The sequence below is a fragment of the Elephantulus edwardii genome, unplaced genomic scaffold (genome assembly GCF_000299155.1).
Source record: "Elephantulus edwardii isolate Elephantulus edwardi_28Jun2011 unplaced genomic scaffold, EleEdw1.0 scaffold00096, whole genome shotgun sequence".
In the NCBI taxonomy this organism is placed as follows: domain Eukaryota; kingdom Metazoa; phylum Chordata; class Mammalia; order Macroscelidea; family Macroscelididae; genus Elephantulus; species Elephantulus edwardii.
The window spans coordinates 801,918-822,293 of record NW_006399846.1 but is presented as its reverse complement, the minus strand read 5'-3'; the positions used below and the strand labels follow the sequence as shown (position 1 = coordinate 822,293).

Below are 20,376 nucleotides of genomic sequence, written 5' to 3'. Positions count from 1 at the left end.
TTTTTTTGGAATGGGAACAAATATGGATCTCTTCCAGTCAGTTGGCTAGGTGGTTGTCCTTCATATATCTTGGCACAACCTGGTGAGCACATCCAGGGCAGCATCTGTTTGTTGAGATATTTTTTGCCAAAATCTTTCAGAGCAGCTTTAAACTTCCTCCTTCATCACTATAGGCTCTTGATAACATGTTGTTTCATGAAATTCTTCTGTGTCAGCCAGTTCTTTTTGGTATAGTGACTCTTGTGTACTCCTTTCATCTTCTTTCTTTAATTATTATTTTATTTCTTTATTTTTACTTGTTCATCAAGGAGGGACCAATTCTTGGAGAAGGACGTCATGCTTGGGAGGGTGGAGAGACAATGCAGGAGAGGAAACTCTATGAGGTGGATTGATTCAGTGACTGGAGTAATGAGGGTAGGTGTGTCAGAGACAGTGAGATTGGCACAGGATAGAGCAGGGTTTAGGACTGTTGTACATAGGGTCGCTATGAGTTGCAGTTTACTCCATGGCACATAATAAAACAACAACAACAACATCAGAGCTCGCTTTATTCTTTTTTGAAACTTTCTCTTTCTACTTTGATATTCACTACTGTCAGACATACATTTTTTTTGTTTTATTTAAATTTATTATTAATTTCAGTAAAAATTTACAGAGACTTTGGATTTCCATTCATTTATTGTTGTACTTTTCTTCCCTACCAACCCTTCCCTCTAGTACACTATCCTCTTGGAAAAGTAGAAGAAAAATTCTTTCATTGTTTTACAAACCCTGCCCCAGGTCCACTCTACCATTTAGCCTTTGCTCTAGACTCCTGTCATGTAAAAAATATCTAATCACATATCCCTTTTAAACAGTTTTCTCCCTCATCTGTTTCAATGCAGTATACATTATTGAACCCATCTTTCTCAGTCTTCCCGCCCTCCAACCCCAAGGTCAGTCCTGTTTTACAACAGTGGCACCAAGCAGTATTTGTCCTTTTGTGACTAAGATACTTCACTCAGCATAATGTCCTCCAGAGTCACACATTTTGAATAATATTGCATGAGTTCCTTGTTTTTCAATGCAGCATAGTATTCCATTGTGTGAGTATACTGCAGCTTCTCTATCCATTCGTTTGTTGATGGGCACTTAGGTTGCTTCCAACTCCTTGCTATTGTGAACAAAGCCTCAATAAACATGGGTGTGCATATATCTGCTTGGATGTCAGTTATGGTCTCTTTGGTGTATATTCCCAGTAGTGGAATTGCTGGGTCCAATGGTATCTCTATTTGCAACTTTTTGAGAAAGCGCCATACTGTCTTCCACAGTGGTTGCACCATTTTACACTCCCACCAACAGTGAATAAGGGTTCCAGTTTCTCCACAACCTCACCAGCATTTGTTGCTTCTTGTTCTGTTAAATTTTGCTATTCTGACTGGGTGAGATGATATCTCATAGTTTTTTACAGACATACATTTTTTTTGGGGGGGGTTAATGTTTATACTCATTTATTTATTATCAACACACATATCCTGCTAGGGGAAATCACTCTATGATTAATTTGGACTATTTTATTATTTTTTAATTTTATTGAGATTTTAATGAAAGTTTAAAGAGAACTTGGATTTCCATTCATTCCTCCCTGCCCTCCTCAGTTCGCTTTTCTTTTAGAAATTTTTTTTTCTCATTGTTGTACAATTCCCACCCCCACTCGAGTCCACTTTACTATGCAGCTCTTATTCTGGGCTGTTATCATGCAAATAATACCTAATCATATGTTTCTTCTAAGCAGTTTTTCTCTTCATCTGTTTCTTTTTTAAAAAAAAATTAATTTTAATGAAAGTTTACAGACACTTTGGATTTCCATTCATTGTTGCATTTTTCTCCCTGCCCACCGCCCCCCCCCCCCCACCCCCGGAGTTAGCTCTTCTCTTTGAAAAGTAAAAGAAAAATTCTGTAACTGTTATACAATCCCTCCCTCCATGTCCACTCCATTGTGTATCCTTCATTCTGGACTCCTGTCATGACAATAACACCTAATCATATATCCCTTTTAAACAGTTCTCTCCCTCATCTGTTTCAATACAGTATACGTTATTTATCCCTGCTTTCTCAATTTCCCCTCAACTGTTGTGGCTCTTATTTCTCAACATATATAACTAATAGTGAGATTGCTGGATCATATAATATTTCCATTTCCAACTTTATAAAGGAGATGCCATAGGCTTGTCCATAGCAGTTATACTGTATGAGAGTTCTAATCTTTCCTCACCTTCCCAACATTTGTTGTTTTCTGTCCTTTTGAACTTTGCTACTAATGCAGAGGTGAGAAGATAACTGGTTGTATTGATTGCTTGGAAAGGTTTTAACCCTTCTTGAATTCATGCCTGTGTGTGTTGGCTCATGCATAATTGTTCATACAAGTCCAGAACAGTCAGTTGTACAATAATAGTGTTTTATTCTCAAACATAACATAGTTTATGAGATTATTCTGTGATAAATGTTTATTTCAAAGTTTGGATCTTTTTCTGATCTTTTAATATATGTTAAGAACTAAAGATTATTTAAAATTTTTGTTAGTGATTCAATTTAGAAACAAAATGTTCACAAAACCCCTCTTTTGAGAAATAGAGTTTTGAAGGTGAATGTTAAGTGCTGTCAAATTGATTCTGTCTCATAGCCGCTCTGGAGTATAAGGTGACCTGAACTCACAGGTCTGAGTGCTCAAGTCTGCTTTCACCTCACAATATCTGCTGTGCTTAAATCCATTATTGTAGTCACGGTGTCAATTAATCTCACTGAGAATCTTTTCCTTTTCTGACTCCTGACAACTTGCCCACAGTAGATGAGACAAAAATGAGAGGTTAAAATGAAAACAGTTGTTCTGTTTACAAAGGGAGCTCTGGTAGCTAAGTGGTGAAGAATTGTCCTGCCAACTCAAAGGCATGTAATTTGAATCTACAACCTCTTCCAAGAGAAAGCTGGGTAATTCCCTCCTGTGCAATTTACAGCCTCTGAAAATCCACTGGAGGGCCAGCTATGAGTTGATTCTGACTTGATGGCATATAACAATAACATTGTATTTATACCTATGTATATGAAGAAATAAAAATTTTCTCCCTATTGAACAATAAAAATTCTGGAATAAATTGTTTTTCATAATTTCTTCCTCTTTGACTCCAGATGTAGGAATGTATATTTTAAAAATAGTCATGTTAATGGTCCATCCTTGTATGTGTGTGGATAACACTCTATCACTCACAACATTGTATTTCAGGATAGAATTTGAAACTAACTTTCTGACTATGAATGCAACACCATTGTTCTGGTTTTTATTTCCAGCATAGTATATCATATGATTATCTGATTCAAAGTGGCCAAAGCTAGTCCATCTTATGCCTAAGATGTTGATGTTTATGCATTACATTTAGTTTTTTAAAATTTCTAGTTTTTCCAACAATCAAGCTATGTACATTTCATGTTCCAATTACTGATCAATGTTTGACAATATTTTTCCTCATTTTGACTGACTTCCAATGTGGGCTCTACCACTACTGCTATAACTATCTGCATTCCTCTACTGTTCATAGTGTTTTCAGAGGCCTGTTATTTAAGAAGTGTATGGCCAATTCTGCTAACTAGTCTGTCTTAATCTGGGAGCTCTACTAAATCTTACCCACCATGGGTAACTCCTGAGGCATTTGACACACCAGTGGCATAGCTTTCAGTATCACAGCATTTCACAGGTATTTCAATACAGCAAACTGACAGACAAGCACTGTACCAATCAGAACAATGTTCTCCCCAAACACAACAAACTGACAATTTTATTTGTAACTTTAATAGCAACTCAGTCTTCACAGCAGTTTACACTTGATTGTTAATTAAATCAAAACTACCAAACAACTTATACCTGATTGTTAATTAAGTAAAAATGACCTGCCTACCAGAATCCAACTGCTTCAGAGAGGAGGCTTTCAGGATGGCCTCCAGCAGCATTTAATCACAAAAGCCCACCCTCTGGGTCCTAATTGGTTTAAACAAGAGGTTGCTAGCCCACAAGTGATTGTTAATGAAATAAAAATGAGAAACAATTTACACCTGATTGTTAACTAAGATGTCAGGTGGATCCCGGCTCAAAATAAAGAATACCAGAAGGCTGTCTATTTATACTTACTGATTATGCAAGCATATTTGACTGTGTGGATCATAATAAGTTATGGCTAACATTGAGAAGAATGGGAATTCCAGGGCACTCAATTATGCTCACATGAAACCTGTTTCTAGACTAGGAGGCTATTGTGCAAACGGGACAAGGGAATACTATATGGTTTAAAATTAGAAAAGGAGGGAAGCTCTGGTGGCCTAGTGGTAAGGAGCTGCAACTACAATCCCAGAGATGTACGGTTCGAATCCACCAGATGCTCTGCCGGGGAAGGAGGGACAATCTCCTCCTGTACCAGTCAGATCTGATTTGACGGTACACTCACACAAAAAATAATAAAATAAAATAAATAAAAAAAAATTAGAAAAGGAGTGTGTCAGGATTGTATTCTTTCTCCATACTTATTCAGTCTGCATGTTGTTGCTATATGCTGTTGAATCAACTGCACCTCATAGTGACCCCTATGTACAGCAGCTCTAGATCCTGCCAGGCCCTGAGCCAGTCTCACTGATTAAGACATACTTACCCCAATTGCCCCAGTACTGTATCAATCCATCTCATCTGGGGTCTTCCTCTCCTGAACTGCTTCTCCACCCTTCCAAGCATGATATCCTTCTGTAAAGACCAGACTTTCCTGGTCACCTGCCCAAAGTATGTGAGATGGAGCTTTAAAATCCTAGCCTCCAAGGAGAAGCTGGGTTTCACCTTCTCTAAGACAGACCTATTTGTTTTTTTTGGTGGTTTATGATATGTTCAAAACTTTTCTCCAGCACCACAACTCAAAGTCATCCTTAGTCATTGTCCAGCTCTCTGCTGCATAGCCAGTAATTGTGAAGACCATGGCCTGTATGCTGAACAAATTATTCGAGAAGCTGGACTCTATGAAGAGGTATGTGGCATCAGAATCAGAGGGAGACTAATAAATAACCTGGGTTATGCAGATGACACAACCGTGCTTGTTCAACGTGAAAAGGACTTGAAGCACTTGTTGTAGAAGATCAAAAAATACAGCCTTCAATATGACTTGCATTTCATTGTCGAGAAGACAGATATTCTTACCACTGGACCAATAGGCAATATAATGATAGATGGAGAAAAGATTGAAAATGTCAACAACTTCATCTTACTTGTATCCACACTTAACACCCTTGGTACCTGCAGTCAGGAAATCAGGAGACGCATTGACTGGGGAAATCTGCAGTTAGGAACTCCTCCAAATTATTGAGGAGTAATGTTCAGTTTGAGCACTAAGGCACATCTGATGCAGGCCATGGTCTTTCTGATCACTTACTATGCATGTGAGAGCTGACAATGAAAAGGAATTGATACCTTTGAGCTGTGGTGTTGGAGAAAAGTGCTGAACATCCCATGGACTCCCAAAAGAGCAAACAATTATATCTTGGAAAGGGGGCAGCCAGAGTGCTGTTTGGAAGCAAAGATGATGAAGTTTCTCCTTATATACTTTGAGCATGTTGCTAGGAGGGGCTATTCCTTAGAGAGGGACATGATGCCCAGAAAGTTGGAGGGTTGGTGAAGGAGAGAAAAACCCTCAACCAAGTGGATTGGCATGGTGAATGCTGCAATGGGCTCTAACATATCAGGAAGATGGCACAAAATAGGAAAAGGTTCAGATCTGTTGGTCACTGTAGGTCATACTTGATATCACCTAACAACAATTGTAAATGTGTGTACAATTACTCTCATTGTATCTCTAAGTAAATATATAATTTTATGGATTTTTTATTGAGGGTAAATAGTAATTATAGATTTATTAGAAAGTTACATCCCCAAAGGGATGGCCCTTCCTTCTTGAAAGGAAATAAGGAGAAAAAAAAACACCCCTTTCTTATGAGGCGAATCTCTATGACTCATTCTCTGGGCAGACCTTGGGGCTCAAGCCTAAGGCAATGAGACAATGTCACAGAGAGTTCAAATTTTAGTGGGCAGGTCTCCATCTCATCCCTGTTCTCTGATGTCATTCAGGCCCAAATTGTCTACTTCTTTTGACATCACTCATACACCCAACATACTATTTCTATGTATGTTAATATCTGCTTCCTAGCTCTGAAGTAACTTTTACTTCCCTTGGTTCTAATCTTAACATTCCCCCTTGGAGAGATGGAGTTCATAAAATCTTTTACTGCTCTAGCTGCTTCATTCTGAGATTGGGTGTTGTCCTGCCTACAGGGGCTACAGATCTCTCCATGGCCCTACTTCTGTGGATTCTTAAATGCTCTGGTCAGTATGCCAAGTGGGTCAACAAGCAAGCACAGGGCTAGGAGGCATGGTTGAGTGAGCTGGTATCCTTCTAGAGCCATCTGCTTAGTGTAGAACACTTGGAGTCTGGGAGACAAACTTTATTAGCAAATTAAACAAGCAATGTTTAAAAAGTAGTAGCAAAACAGCTATTAGGATTAATTTTTTGATCTATGACTAAGGTTTATGACTTAGGAGTTGAAAAAAAAGAACTAGGAGTTGACTGATTTGAGAAGTCCGGTTTATAGGTGACTTTGAAATGAAAAGAACTTATTTGTAGTTATCAACTGAAAAGGGTAGCCATAAGGTAGGAGACTTCTAGTGTATAGTGTTTACCATTTGAGATTGTTGTTGTTGTTGTTGTTTTGTGCTGTTGAGTCGCTTGTGACTCATAACGACCATATGTACAACAGCCCTAAACCCTGCTCTGTCCTGTGCCTATCGCACTGTCTCTGACACTCCCATCCAGATTACCCCAGTCACTAAATCAATCCACCTCATAGAGGGCCTTCCCCTCCTGCACCAGATCTCCACCCTCCCAAGCATGATGTCCTTCTCCAAGACCGGTCTTTCCTTAGAACATGACCAAAGTATGTCAGAGGAAGCCTCAGAATCCTTGCCTCCAAGGAGCAGCCCGAGTTAACCCTCTCCAGGATGAATCAGTTTGTTTTCTTAGCAGTCCATGGTACATTCAATACTCTTCTCCAGCACCATAGCTCAAAGGCATCAATTCTCCTTCTATCCTCCTTAGTCATTTTCCAACTCTCTGACGCATAACAAGTGATTGCAAAAACCATGCCCTATATCAGATGCACTTTAGTCTCCAGAGAGACACCATTGCTCTTCAGTACTTTGGAGAGTTCCCTAACAGCAGACTTTCCCATCACAATACGTCCATTCAAGATTGTTGTTGTTGTTGTTAAGTGCCGTGGAGTCACAGGCGACTCATAGCGACCCTATGAAGGAGAGTCCTTGACGCTTGGGTGCCTTTCATCCTCTCTCCAAGTTCATAGGGTTTGGGGAGGCAAGCCATTATGGAAGTGGATGACACTCCTCCTTCCACGCTTGTTTAATCGGGGAGCTCCACCCCACTCTCAGTCCGCATAAGGAATACTAAAAGTAGACCAAAAAGGGAGCTCTGGTAGCCTAGTGGTAAGAAGCTGCTCTGCATATCCATAGGAGTGTGGTTCGAATCCACCAAATGCTCCACGAGACAAGAAGGGGCAATCTCTTCCTGTGCCAGTTGGATCTGACTCAACAGTACACAACAAGGGGAAAACAAAAAAAAGTTCACTGTTGTTGTTATGTGCCATAGAATCGTTTGCGAATCATAGCGACCCTATGTACAACAGCCCTAAACCCTGCCAATCTCATTGCCTCTGACACACCCATCCCAATTACCCCAGTCACTGAATCAATCCATCTCAAAAGGAAATAAAATAAGAGTAGGCTAAAGTATAGGCCAAGCATATGTTTACTTTTTTTGGCTTGTCTTGCAATTAGGCTTTTTTTTTAGTAGTTATAAGAGTTAATTTTTAGCAAGTTTAGTGGCTTAACATTCTTTTTCTGGTAGAAAGACAAGGGTTGGGTCTCTCTCTCTCTCTCTCTGGGCCAAAATGAGGCTTGGGACAAGAGGCTGTCAAAGACTTTAAGTGAGTAGCTCTCATTTGTTAAAATTAAACATCTTTACTGACCATGTCTAGAGTTACCTGTGTGAAGCTCCTGCCGTGTGATATCGGTGGTGCAAGTGGGAGTTGCTATAGGGCAAAGGGCAACTAGTCTAGTTATACAAGGTATTTAAAAAACTACCACCTCAAGTCATCCCAAAAAAGGCTAAAGGTGTTGTTGCTACAATGGGGAGCCAGAACACTATAATAACTTCCCAGCCAAAGCGAGGCAAACGCACCAGGGAAAGCCTCCCCAAAAGCCATAGCCTTGATTTAATCAAGTTTAGGCGTTAGGCATATGATTCCCTGTGTTCTGAGGGGAGCACAATGGAAATCACCAAGCCATTCTGGTGGAAAAGGCAAAAGCGTTCTTTTAATCTAGGACTCTATTAAATATTTTATGGCTTAAATATCACTTTTACTCATTTGGAGTCCCTGGGTGGTGACTGTGCAGATCACAACAAACTGGCTGACTCAGAAGAACGGGAATCCCAGAACACACTGGTGCTTGTGTAAAGCCTGTACTTGGACCAGGAGGCAGTTGTCAGAACAGAGCAAAGAAACACTGCATAATTCAAAATTGGGAAGGGTGTGGTCAGGGATGTGGCATATCTCCATATCTTTTCAATCCATAGGCGGAACAGACTATGTGGGAGGCTGGGCTCTATGAGGAGAAGTGTGGCATCAGGATTAGAGGTAGATGCATCAACAATCTGCCTTATGCACATAATAAAACCCTGCTTGATGAAACTAAGGAGTACCTAAAGCTTTTGCTGCAGAAGGTCAAGGACTGCAGCCTTCAGTATAGATTGAAGCTCAACATCAAGAAAACAAAGATTCTCACCACAGGCCAATGGGCAGCATCAAGATAGAAGGTGAAGCGACTGAGATTGCTAACAGCTTTATTTTGACTGGCTCCACAATCAACACTCTTGGCACCAGGAGCCAGGAAATTAAAAGGCAAATTGCACTGGGAAATTCTGCTGTCAGAGACCTCTCCAAGGTACTGAAGAGCAATGATGTCAGTCTGGAGACTAAGGTGCACCTGATCCAGGCCATATTGTTGTTGTTATATGTTGTCAAGTCACCTGCAACTCATAACAACCCTATACACAACATCCCTAAACCCTGCTCTATCCTGTGCCAATCTCACTGTCTCCCACATGCACCTTAGTCTCTAGAGTGGCATCATTGCTCTTCAATACTTTGGAGAGGTCTCTAAAAGCAGACTTTCCCATTGCAATACCAATACAGCACAATCTACTGAAAAATCAGTCATAGAAACACTACGGAGCATGTTCTACTCTGATATACATGGGGACACCATGAGTTGGCATTAACTTGGTGTCAACTGGTAAGCCAGTTTACTCCTTTAATATACTGGAATTTTTCATCACATTTTCTTTGGAAAAAGTTTTATTCAAGCATCTGATGATATAAAAATGGAAAATGAAACTGATAACTAGTGACCGTAAAAGCATGTCCTTTGGAATACTTGGAAGGATGAAAAGTGCCATTAGAGTTTCTTCAGGTGAAAGATGTGGCTAAGACTCTAGAAAAGATAATTTCTTTCACACCGTATATTTTTGCATCAGTGATTTTAATATGGGCTCTTAGTGGTTATCAAATTCTTTTATACACCCTGCTCTCTAGATTCTGACCTAATGAATCCTAGGCTTACCCCTCCTCCTCCATCTCCTTCTTGATCCAGTCTATATAGTTGAGTAACTTGGTGTAGAAGCCATATCCCCTGGCACATCCAATGCCCCAGGAGACTATGCCTGTGGCTACCCAGCGATCACTGTTTGGGTCCTTCACAGCAAAGACCCCTCCACTGTCCCCCTGGCAGGAATCTTGCTTTAGAGTTGGGTCCCCAGCACAGAACATACTTTGAGAAAACACGTCATTCCTCTTTTTTCCCCGGAGCCATTTTTCACAGACCTCTCGCTTAGCTACAGGCAGACGGACAAACCTGAGGTTCTGAGCAAGCCTTCCCTCTGTTATCCCAAAGCCACTGACATAACCCATGAGGCCATTGTCATAGAAGGTGTCATTATCAGGCAGGCAGATGGGGAGGAGATTGGGACCCAGGGTGACACTATTTTCCAGCTCCAGCAGGGCAATATCCCCCTCAAAATTGTTGGATTCATCCTGACGGTAGTCTGGGTGGATGCTGACTCTGCGAATGGGGTGGTTTCCCAGTTTGGTGATCTCTTCCACACTTGTGTGGCCTAGGAACACGTCCACGGAGGCGTTGCCTTGCATGTTGTGTTCCTTGGGGTAGAGGGTATGGGCAGCTGTGAGGATCCAGCGGTCGCCCAGCAGGGCTCCCCCACCTCGCCCATGGATGCTGGTGAATGCCTGCCAGGGGAAGTTGCCCAGCTGGGCCAATTGTCCTCCAATGATGCGTTGCTTGTGTTCCACAGGGTTGACTGGCTTTCCACACACTGGAGACGAGAGACAGGAGAGGCAAGGACTGGTCAGGTCCCAGAGCTGGCCCTCCCTCTTCTCTGTGGCCATTCACTTCCTCTCTGTCATCCCTTCTAGTTCTTGGTCCTTCTCTCTTTCTCCTCCCATTCCCACATTTCCTTCTTTGGCCTGCTGTCAATCTCTTCACTTGTTCTTGTTTACTCTTTCCTACATTTCCCTTGTTCCTTTCTAGGGAGAAAAGTAGCCTTCCTGTTTCTTGGGGAAAAGACTAGAATGTCAGGACTGAGTCTAGTTTTCTGTATCCCTCTCTCCCTTTCTCCTAGGACTTTTTCATCCCCCTTTCCCTTATTTTGCATCTCTTTGACTTTCTCCTCCCTTTTCTATCTCTTATTTCTTCTGAGGGCATGCTGGGTGGGAAGAGATTCTGTGGGTGACCCCAGATAGTTTCCATTTACCTGGCAAACACCGAGGAATCTTTTCTCCGGCCTGCTCGTTCTTCCAAATGCCCTGGGCTGTGCAGGTATACATTCCTGAGGGGAGAGAAGGATATGATTGAGCAAGGAGGAGATAGGTAAGAAAACTCAGTGTATAGCACTGAAAGTGTTGGTTGTAGAGGGAGAGGGGAGTTAAGAAACAGACAAGGAAAAAAGAGCACAGAGGGAAAGGTACAAATATACAAGGCTAAAGTACTGAAAGCTATTAAGAAGGTCCATATATGCACAGGTGAATATGTAACTCTCAGATATGAAAGCAGACAAAACATGTCAATATGCATACACATCTATCAATATGTAACCATATCCTATTCAAAAAACTAGACACAAAAACTAGAAGGAACATGCTCAAGTCTTATCAGTGCTTGTAGGTTGGTTGTGAAATTATGGACAATAATGGTAGCTAACATTTTCTGAGGGAGCTCTGGTGGCCTAGTGGTAAGGCGTTGCCCTGCCAATCTAAAGGCTGGTCATTTGAGTCCACCAATTTCTCCAAGGAGAAAGTGTTAAGCGTGGACCTTGGAATGATAGTGGAAGGAATGATGGTTATCGTGCTGCTATTGATGGTAATGCTGCTGCTGATGAATAACATTAACCAATAAGGTATTAGTGGTGGGATGGTTGTGGTGACAGTGTTGGCAACAGTGGTGATGGTGTTGCTGGCATTTGTGGTGGTGTTTTTGTGGTTATGATGGTGGTATTGGTAAATGGTAACAGGAAACTGCTTGTAAGATTTAGATTTTTCTTTGTATCTATTAATACACTTCCTTCTTGAATTTTACAAATGGCCTCTTGGCATTATAATTTAGGCCCTTTAAGTTATTGCCATGGTTAAATACCTTAGTTCCTATCCCCTAGGAACGGAGATGAAATCTCAGTAGATATCTCAAGAAGACAGAATCGCCCCTACCTCGTTCGGATTCACTGCTTTCAGCTCTTGTCTGCATCTTGTAATACGGTTCATGGCAGTAGTACTGGATAGAAGCCTGATAGGTGTTGACCCCCTTTGTGGTGGTGTAATTGAAGTTTCCATTAGGCAGACTTCGGGGCTGTCCACAGTTCTTGACTTTGAGAGAACACAGAGTTTCATGAGTGTGCATGTTACTGTACTGGAACCTCAGCGGGGATTATGAGTTGTCTGTCCACAGACAACAAGAAATGGGATACTAAAACCAAAACAGAACAGGAGTTATGACAGGGTAGTCCATAACATTTACACTGTTAACCCAAAGGCTGTGCATCCCCAGGGATTCAAGTACATCAGCCACTCCTTGGAAGAATGATAGGCAGTCCCCTCCCCTCGTGAGTTATAGCCTCAGAAACTCAATGGAAGGTCTCTAGAAGTCAGAACTAAACCAACAGGAGTGAGCTTCAGTTTGAGTTTTTGAGTTCACAGAGTAGGTTAGAGGTTGAGAACCTCAGAGAAATATGGTGTGGTGTTAGCCTAAAATTTGGCTTTTTCAGTCATTACAGTTAGCTGCCTCTAGTCTCCAGCTATCTTAACTGCAGACACATGGTCTTGCAAATTAGCATGGTCTTGCAAATAATCAGCAGCTGTGGGATTGGGATAAGAGAGAGTACTTCCCACACTGAGGAGAAAGACTTGAGGCAATCAAGACTTATGGCAGCAAGACTTAAGGGAAACTGGAGTAGATCTTGTTGGTGAAACCCTGATGATGGCATTGCAAAGACTCTGCATTGCTGCAGAGAAACCATGCAAAATGTGACATGAGGCTTCTTGCATGTGAGCTGACTGGTTAAAGGTTTTTGCTGTGCTTGCTGGTGTTTGAAGCAGAAGCTGACTTATGACTACTCTGAGGGCAAACCTCGCTGGATGATTTGGATTTGACGGCTGATCATAAACTGGATTCTGGACTTATTGAGGAATTGATGGACTGCTTGGCTTAAACTTGGATTTGCTTTGGGTGATATCTTTGCCTCTCCCACTCACTTCCCTAATAAAACTTCATTCTGAGTACCACAACTGTGAGTCTTTGAATCAACAACGAATAAACGAACCTCTTGCTGTTGATGTGGCTCTAGAGACACCATGAGGCTGGGCTACAAACTCTGTTCTGCTTTGAAGCTGTGAGGGACTGTGCTATTCTTACTCCCACTGGCCCTTTCAGAGAGATGCTCACAGCCCTGTGCCCCCAAATAAGTTTATCTTACTAAACTTAATACGTTTCTTATTTAAACAAGGAACTAATGAAATATTATTCAAAATGGCTGAGTGAAATATCTCCATCACAAAAGGATAAATACTGCATAGTGCCACTGTTGTAGAACGGGAATGACATCAGGGTTGGGGTGAGACTGAGAAAGATTGGATAAATTATGTATATGGCATTGGAACGGATGAGGGAGAGAACTGTTTAAAAGGGATACATGATTGGGTATTATTGTCATGACAAGAGGCCAGAATGAAGGCTGCCTAGTGGAGTGGACTCGGGGTGGGGGTGGGGAATTGTATACCAATGAAAGAATTTTTCTTTATAAAACAAGTTTTCTTATTTATACGTATGGTCATTCTTATTTGAGATGAATGGGGATCGGACAGAATGAAATTCAGTCTAGGTAGAGGAGTCCATAAATGCTGTCTAGGTGAAGACCCACTTGTTCCTAAGACAGGCCATAAGCTTACAGGACAAATGGGGGAAGATATCTCTTGGGGAGAGGCTCAGACTAGGCCCCACATCTAGATGCCTAAGGTTGGGCTTGGGAAGTCCCCAGGGGACACATCCCTGAGTTATGACTTACTCATGCACCTGGGCATGGCACGATGCCATGTACCATCGTCCTGGCAAACAGCTGTGAAGGACAGCAGTGGCTGGCTGCCCTGTTTGAGCAGAAGTAGAAGAACCATTAGTGAAAGGAGCACTGTGACCCCCTTCCTAAACTAACCCACGTGGGAAAAGTATCTACAAAGATCTCTTAAGCTCTCAAACCTTGGCTCTCCCATAGATGTGTCTGTCCTTCCTTTGTTTCAGCCAGTCCTCTCTGACCAGAGTTATAAATAGGAACATTGAGTCACACACAAGGCAAAAGCTAATTGTTAGACTGAATAATTTTCTCTATAGACTCTTTTCTGTGCTCACTGAGATCCAGATAAACTTCACAATGTAGAATAAAAAAGCTACCAAACCAAACCAAAACAGTTTGTGTGTCTTCTGTATTGAGAGAAAAATCCATGCCCTGAAGCAATAACATATTTTTCTTTCTTTGCAAAGTCCTGCCAGTCTAGGCCTATATCAGTTTATCTCTCCTAGACTGTAGTTAGGGAGCTTTGTGTTTAGGCCTCGTGGTTAGAAGTTGTATTGCCAAGCCAAAGGCAGGCTGTTTAAATTTACCAGCTGCTCCAAAGGAGAAAGATAAAGATGAACACTTTTCTCTCATTTGATTTACAGCCTCTGAAAACCTGTGGGAGGGTCAGCTATTAGTTCTGACTTGACAGCAATGAGTGAGTGAATTAGCAATTGTCTTAAGGACACAAGACTTTTCTAAAGGTGCTTCTTAGCCCTTTCCAAAGATATTTGAGATGATGAAGTAGGCTAAATGTTATTTTAGTCAAGTAGATAGTAGTCCCAGGGCCAGAAAATGGTACCCTTTAAAAGGAAAGTATTTGGACAATCTACATGAATTTTTATTGACTAAAAATTATCCCAGGGAATAAACCCTAGAAAAGAGTGCAATATAGTGAATATGTGGACAAGAATGTCTGAGCACAATATAAATAATCTGAGTTAAACTGTGTGATTAGCTTTCAACTGTACTTGTGAACTACATATGAAGTAAAACATAGTAGGGGCATAGGAGAGGGAGCAGCGTTTGTTTTCGTTCACCTAGGCCCAGACACCTATCTATTTTTCATGATGTCACTGGAAGTATTCTGGAGTAAAGAGCAATTCATCAGGCCAGATTGGCTTGATGAAACATCCAAATGTCAGCTGCGTGAAGACGTGTGAACATGTGTGGTTTTTAATCCTGTATTTCCAGCTTTAAGAACAATGTATGTTAGTTGTTAGTTACTGTAGGGTTGGAACCAGCTCATAGCTGACCCTCTAGAAGGTTTTCAGGCGCTGTAAATTACACAAGAGGAGACTGACACTAGTAGACACATAAAATATTTGTTTACTGAATTTACCATTCTGGATACACTGTAGGTCTTTTTTTTTTTTATTCTGATTAATCTCCCAGGTGGATCTATTAAACAAGGAAGGAGTGTCCACTCTTGTGTGCTTGGCAAAGAATAACCCTAATTGTATACTTTCAAAAGTACCTTTCTAGTTTCCCAGTTTTGTAGGACTGGCCACATGATAAACCCAAGTTCCTTCTTGAATATATGAGACTGAGGACAGGATGGTGGGCCTGAAATGGTTCTACAATGTGTATAAAATAGTCCTGGAGCAAGAGGCAGGAGATCTGGGTTCTGGGCCCTGCTTTACAGCAAAATCACTCCGTGATGTTGAGCATGTTACTTCATGCCTTTTCCTTCATCCTTGACTTTTATGTTCCTAATTATAAAAGGAGTTCTTAGACTAGTCAGCAGTTCTAAAGCTTGGTTGCACATTAGAATCACCTGGGGATTTTTAAATAGTCATGACACATGAGATCCATTGCAGGCTAGATGGGTCAGAAACTCTAGCAGGAGGCCCAGGCATCAATCAGTATTTTTAACACTCCGTCAATGTTTTCAGTAGCCAAGTGACCCTTTGAACTCAAACATCTAAATATCTATGATTCTAGCTGGGCTGAGCCTATAGTCCCTGTGGTACTGCACCATTTGAATGACTTCCAGGATGCTGCATTGGTCCTCTTTCTCTTACCTCCATGAGCTGGTAGCCTTGCTTACAGGTAGCGATGAAATAGTCCCGGAACTGGTACTGTGGTTGCAGGTCCTGGATAATGGTAAACTCATCTAGTGTTTTGGGCTGGGGACACTTGATGACTGTTGGGGAGACCAGAAGGAATATTTATCTCGGGGCTATTTGTCCTTGTTCCCCGCTGCCCCGATCCTGCTTCACTGCTGACAACCTTACTTTCAGTGGTATAGTGCAGCTTCCAGCCCCGGCTGTCCCCTGACTCATCTGTGAAGAACAGCAGATCTACAGCATTGCTGCTGCTGTCAAGGTCAGGGGGCCTCTGCGTGCCACAAAACTCGCCCAGGCTTTTCCCATTGGCATAAATCTGGTGAGAGAGAAAGGAGGGTCACTGCTCCAACTTGGATGCTTCCCCACAGGGCTAGTTGATGGCTAGCATGATGGAAATGCTGCTTTGTGTACGTGTTCAGCTTAAGACAGAAAAGGATTCCAAGGACCCACTCTCAGCTGAGTAGGAACCGTCCCAGTCCATGTTTATAATTGGCCTGAGAACACAGGATGAAGAGAGGAGCCAAGTGGGAATTGGGAGGAGAGGAAAGGATCTTTCAGGAGGTGAGATGTATACCTGCAGCTGGTCATAGGGACAGTGTACTTGCTGGTGGTCATCAATTTCAAAGGGCTCCAGGAACTTGAGGTGGAGGGTGAGGCCGCGCTCGACCCGGATGCTGTAGTTGCAGCGCAGGTCAGAGGGGTAGGGCCAGGGGTACTCCAGGCTGGTGATGTAGCCAGAGGGCTCTGTGTATAGCTCGCTGCTGCACTCAGCTGGGAGAGCAGAACCAGAAAAAGGTCACAGGCAAGTTCTCCATCCCGGCCAGCAAGCCATGTTCAGTCCCAGCCTTTATCCCATATCCACCTGCCCTCACCCTGGCAAGAATGTCCATCTGTCTGAAGCTCATAGCCTGGACGACAGGAACAGAAGTAGCCACCAACATAATTATGGCACAGGTGCTGGCACCGGGGCTGGGGATCCTCCCCAACAGAGCTGAGTTGGGAAGCACATTCATCGAGATCTGGAAGGAATTCAGGAAGGAAGTGTTGGATTCTTGTCAGGGGACTTCTCTAGGGGCTTTGGTCTTGGGGGGATGTGTGTGTAAATATTTAGAAGTTGAAAGACACAGTCAGTTCCTGGCCATCTGAACCTCTGGGAACTACTCAATGGGGACCAAGTCCAAACCCTCTTGAACAAACTTTCTTGAGGAGAGGAACTAGGAAAGCCACTTCTTTGGACGTAAGATTTTCTTTTACTGCCCCTATTCAATATGGCTGAGGTGAGAAGGGGCTTTGTCCTGGGACCACTCACCTACAGCTTGGTAATAGGCCAGGAAGCCCCTATAGAACATAATAGTCCCATTCTCCTCATTGGAGAAATCTGTGTGGAAGGTCAACAACATCTTGTTCCCTTGGGATATAAATTCCTTCTTCCCAGGTGGGTTGCCCAGTGGGGAACCCAGCTGCCCACAGAACCGTCCCAGGTTCTTCTTGTCAGCGGAGATCTGGTGGAGAAAGTACAAAGGGGAGGAAGAATGGTCGGGAGACAAGTCCCAGTGGAAGACTGATTCATAAGATTCTCTTTCTCTTGTCCCCAAGGACAAATCCTGCCCCACAGCTATCTGCCACATTCTCCTTGGTGCACTGCTAACCCCAAGGCCTTTCTGGAGGTTCAAAATCCATCTGTGTTTCCTACTGACTCTTCGTCATTCTGTGTCTGGTGTGCAGCCTCTTTCCTTTTTTTGTACTCCCCTAAACACATTACAGATGTTTCTTTGATCCCACAATCTCTCGTGTTCATTTTCTACTGTAATCCCGATTGTCTACTCATCTTTTATCATTCCTTTCTTCTTAGTGCCTGCACTGATTTGCTTTATTTTCTGTCTTCTTACTCACTTGGTCACATCTACAGATATAAAGGGACCCACCAGCCTTAGCATTAGCAAGCATTTTCTCTCTGTCGTTATTGTCAAGTCAGAACCAACTTATGGCTGACCCTCCATCAGGTTTTGAGAGATTGTAATTGCAGGGAGGAGACTGACCATCTTTCTCAGTGGAGTGGCTGCTGGATTTGAACCACCAGAAAGGCACTGCCTCAGGTTAGCAACGTAACTCCCTATAGACTAGGCCATCAGACTAAGCATGGCCTAGCTCCTTTTAACTTTTTACACTGCAGATACTGCAAAGCCAGAAGAGGTTTACCCAGTCCTTACAACCCCTAACAGCAAAGTCCTTCCACCTTCTCCATTCTTCTCCCTAAGACAAACTTTCCAAATTCTCTAGGCTTGGAAGATGTATCATTTCCATGTTACTCTTTCATAACCTTCTAAAAAGTCTACTGATAATGATATTTATTTGAATATCTTTAGGTTAGTGATATTTATTGATATCCATATTGAATACCTATTTGTAGGTTCTATTTAAATTTTTAATCTAGAATTGCATTTTCATTGCATACAGAAAGAAGAGATTGGGAAGAAACCTTTCGTTGTTACAGAGACATGTGGACTGAGCCTCCTGTCCTTGAGAGTTCAAGCTGCCACCACACACATTTCTCCATATTCCTGATGAGGCAGCTATCACTGCAATGTTCTCCAAGGAAAGAGAGAAACTGAAGAAATGATTATTTCCTAAAGACTTTCAGCAAGTAGTAGGTAGGAGAGGTTTTCCTGTTCGCTATAGATAGCAAATTTCCAGAAAGTAGAGTCTGTACTTTTTCTCCTCTGAGTTCCCCTTTTCACTTCTTACTGAGGGTCTCTAAACCATGGAGTGCTCTAACCATAACATCACATAACATCACTTAACCAGAACTCCACTTGCCCACCAGCTCTAACCAGTGTGAGGTTTGTCAGATGTAAGGAGGGCTGTCCCGGACTGTTAGAGTATGAGACCTTGGATACCATGCCACCCATTTGCCCCCCAACCTGACTCCCTACCTTGACATAGTCATAGAAACAGCCTTCAGAAGGCTCCAGGTCAAACTGCCAGAAGCTGAGCTTCACCCTATATCCTTGAGGGACTGTGATCACCTTGGTTGTTTCAAAGTTGTTAGGGTAAGGCTTAGGGTATAGAGGGGACGTCACCTCCCCATAGAGCTTCTGGGGGAGGGGGATGGATCCTTCCACCCTGCAGAAGAAGACGGCCACCAGGAAGTAAGGGAGCCACCTGACAAAAAGAAAGAAGGTGTCTATAGGGCTGGAGGCGTGCAGCACCCTGGCCATTTGGAGTATAATCAGGCCAGAGGAGGAATGGTCGTAATACTAAACATTTAACATTTTCCTCTCTGCCCCTTCTACCTTACAGAGATATTTCAGCTAGGGATAGGCAGATAATTGGAGAAGAGGCCATTCTCTGCAGCCTGCAGCACTAGATATTTCTCCACAGAGCAGAGTCCAGTGCAGAGGTCAGCCCTTTGCTTCACTCCCCATCCTCCTCCCTTGCCTCATCACTCCCCTCCCCTTCCAGATGTGGGCCTTTCCTGGAAGAGGACTGGCTTGGGACAAGTCTAGTTGAGGGTGATGGTTTCCAGTCATGGCTCTTGAGAAGGCTCCCAAAGGCTGAGCAAAGGCCTCTGGGATAATACTCCTTGTGCAGTATGGGAAGCATGCAGAGGAGATACTCCTGTGCAGAGTGAGTTCTCCTGCCATGCTGCTTCTCTGCTATGAGCTAGAGGAAGACAAGGAATGCAGCCTCATGTGTCTAAGGTCTCCTTCTGTCTGAGAGGGCAGGATGGGGGTTTGTGTCTGTGTGCATCATGGGATAGATGTGATATATGAAGGGAGGAAGGGCAATTCTATCTTTTGGAGTTAGAAATTTGGGAGCAGGGTGGCCTCCTGTGCCTAGGATTCTTCCCCCCTGGCTTTTCTCTCCCTCCTTGGTCCCCATCAGCCTTACTCACATTTCTCAAGATCTGTGCTGGATCTTCGCCTCTCCTGATAAGCCTCTTCTTCTGCTCCGAATTGAGGCAGAGAGTGGTCATGCAGGGAGGGCAGGGGGAGGGAATGACTGGAGGTGGGAGGGGGGTACCATTCCCGGAGGAATGTTGTAGGGAATGAACTATTTGCATAAACAAAAAAAAGTCTGAGTTTCTATTTTAATTTAGTTTTGGTTTTGAAATCCCTGTTGGTGGTGCCACCTGCTGGTCTGCTTGAGGACACTCTAAGGAGATGGATTTGAATTTTTAGGGACTGGAAGCCTTGGTGTATACATATATATTCGGTATACATTTGGATTCATCCCAATAGAGGGTCAATATGAATTGGAATCAACTTTACGGCAGTGGGTTTTGTTTGGAGGAAGTCTTTGAGTGGAGGCCCAGATTTTTAATTTAGTGTGTGTGTGTACATCAAATTGGATCTGACTGGTACAGGAGGAGATTGTCCCTCCTTCTCCAGCAGAGTATCTGGTAGATTTGAACCATGCACCTCTGGGATTGCAGTTCAGTTTCTTGCCTGTAAGCCACCAAAGTTCCCAAATCCCAGTTTCTTATAAGCCCAGATCTACATTCCCCCCCC

The 20,376-nt window shown here is 42.8% G+C and overlaps 1 protein-coding gene across 1 annotated transcript; it reads right to left on the bottom strand.

The window, feature by feature from the left end:
• Window positions 1–9,708: 9,708 nt before the first annotated feature.
• On the bottom strand, window positions 9,709–19,809 carry C1R (complement component 1, r subcomponent). The gene is made up of 11 exons (XM_006891242.1): window positions 19,761–19,809; window positions 18,799–19,027; window positions 17,175–17,367; window positions 16,738–16,884; window positions 16,440–16,636; window positions 16,034–16,181; window positions 15,821–15,942; window positions 13,755–13,833; window positions 11,905–12,060; window positions 10,956–11,030; window positions 9,709–10,517 (listed from the first exon to the last, which is right to left on the bottom strand). Coding segments are annotated over exons 1-11 (2,118 nt in total). The 5' UTR covers window positions 19,763–19,809; the 3' UTR covers window positions 9,709–9,747.
• Window positions 19,810–20,376: the final 567 nt, after the last annotated feature.

What these genes read in the sequence shown, in the direction of transcription:
- C1R (XM_006891242.1), bottom strand. An exon ending in GTTTCTATGACTATGTCAAG is followed by an intron (nt 17,368 to 18,798) that starts GTAGGGAGTCAG and finishes TTTCTCCACCAG; the next exon opens with ATCTCCGCTGACAAGAAGAA. An exon ending in AAGCAGTGAATCCGAACGAG is followed by an intron (nt 11,031 to 11,904) that starts GTAGGGGCGATT and finishes CTCTCCCCTCAG; the next exon opens with GAATGTATACCTGCACAGCC.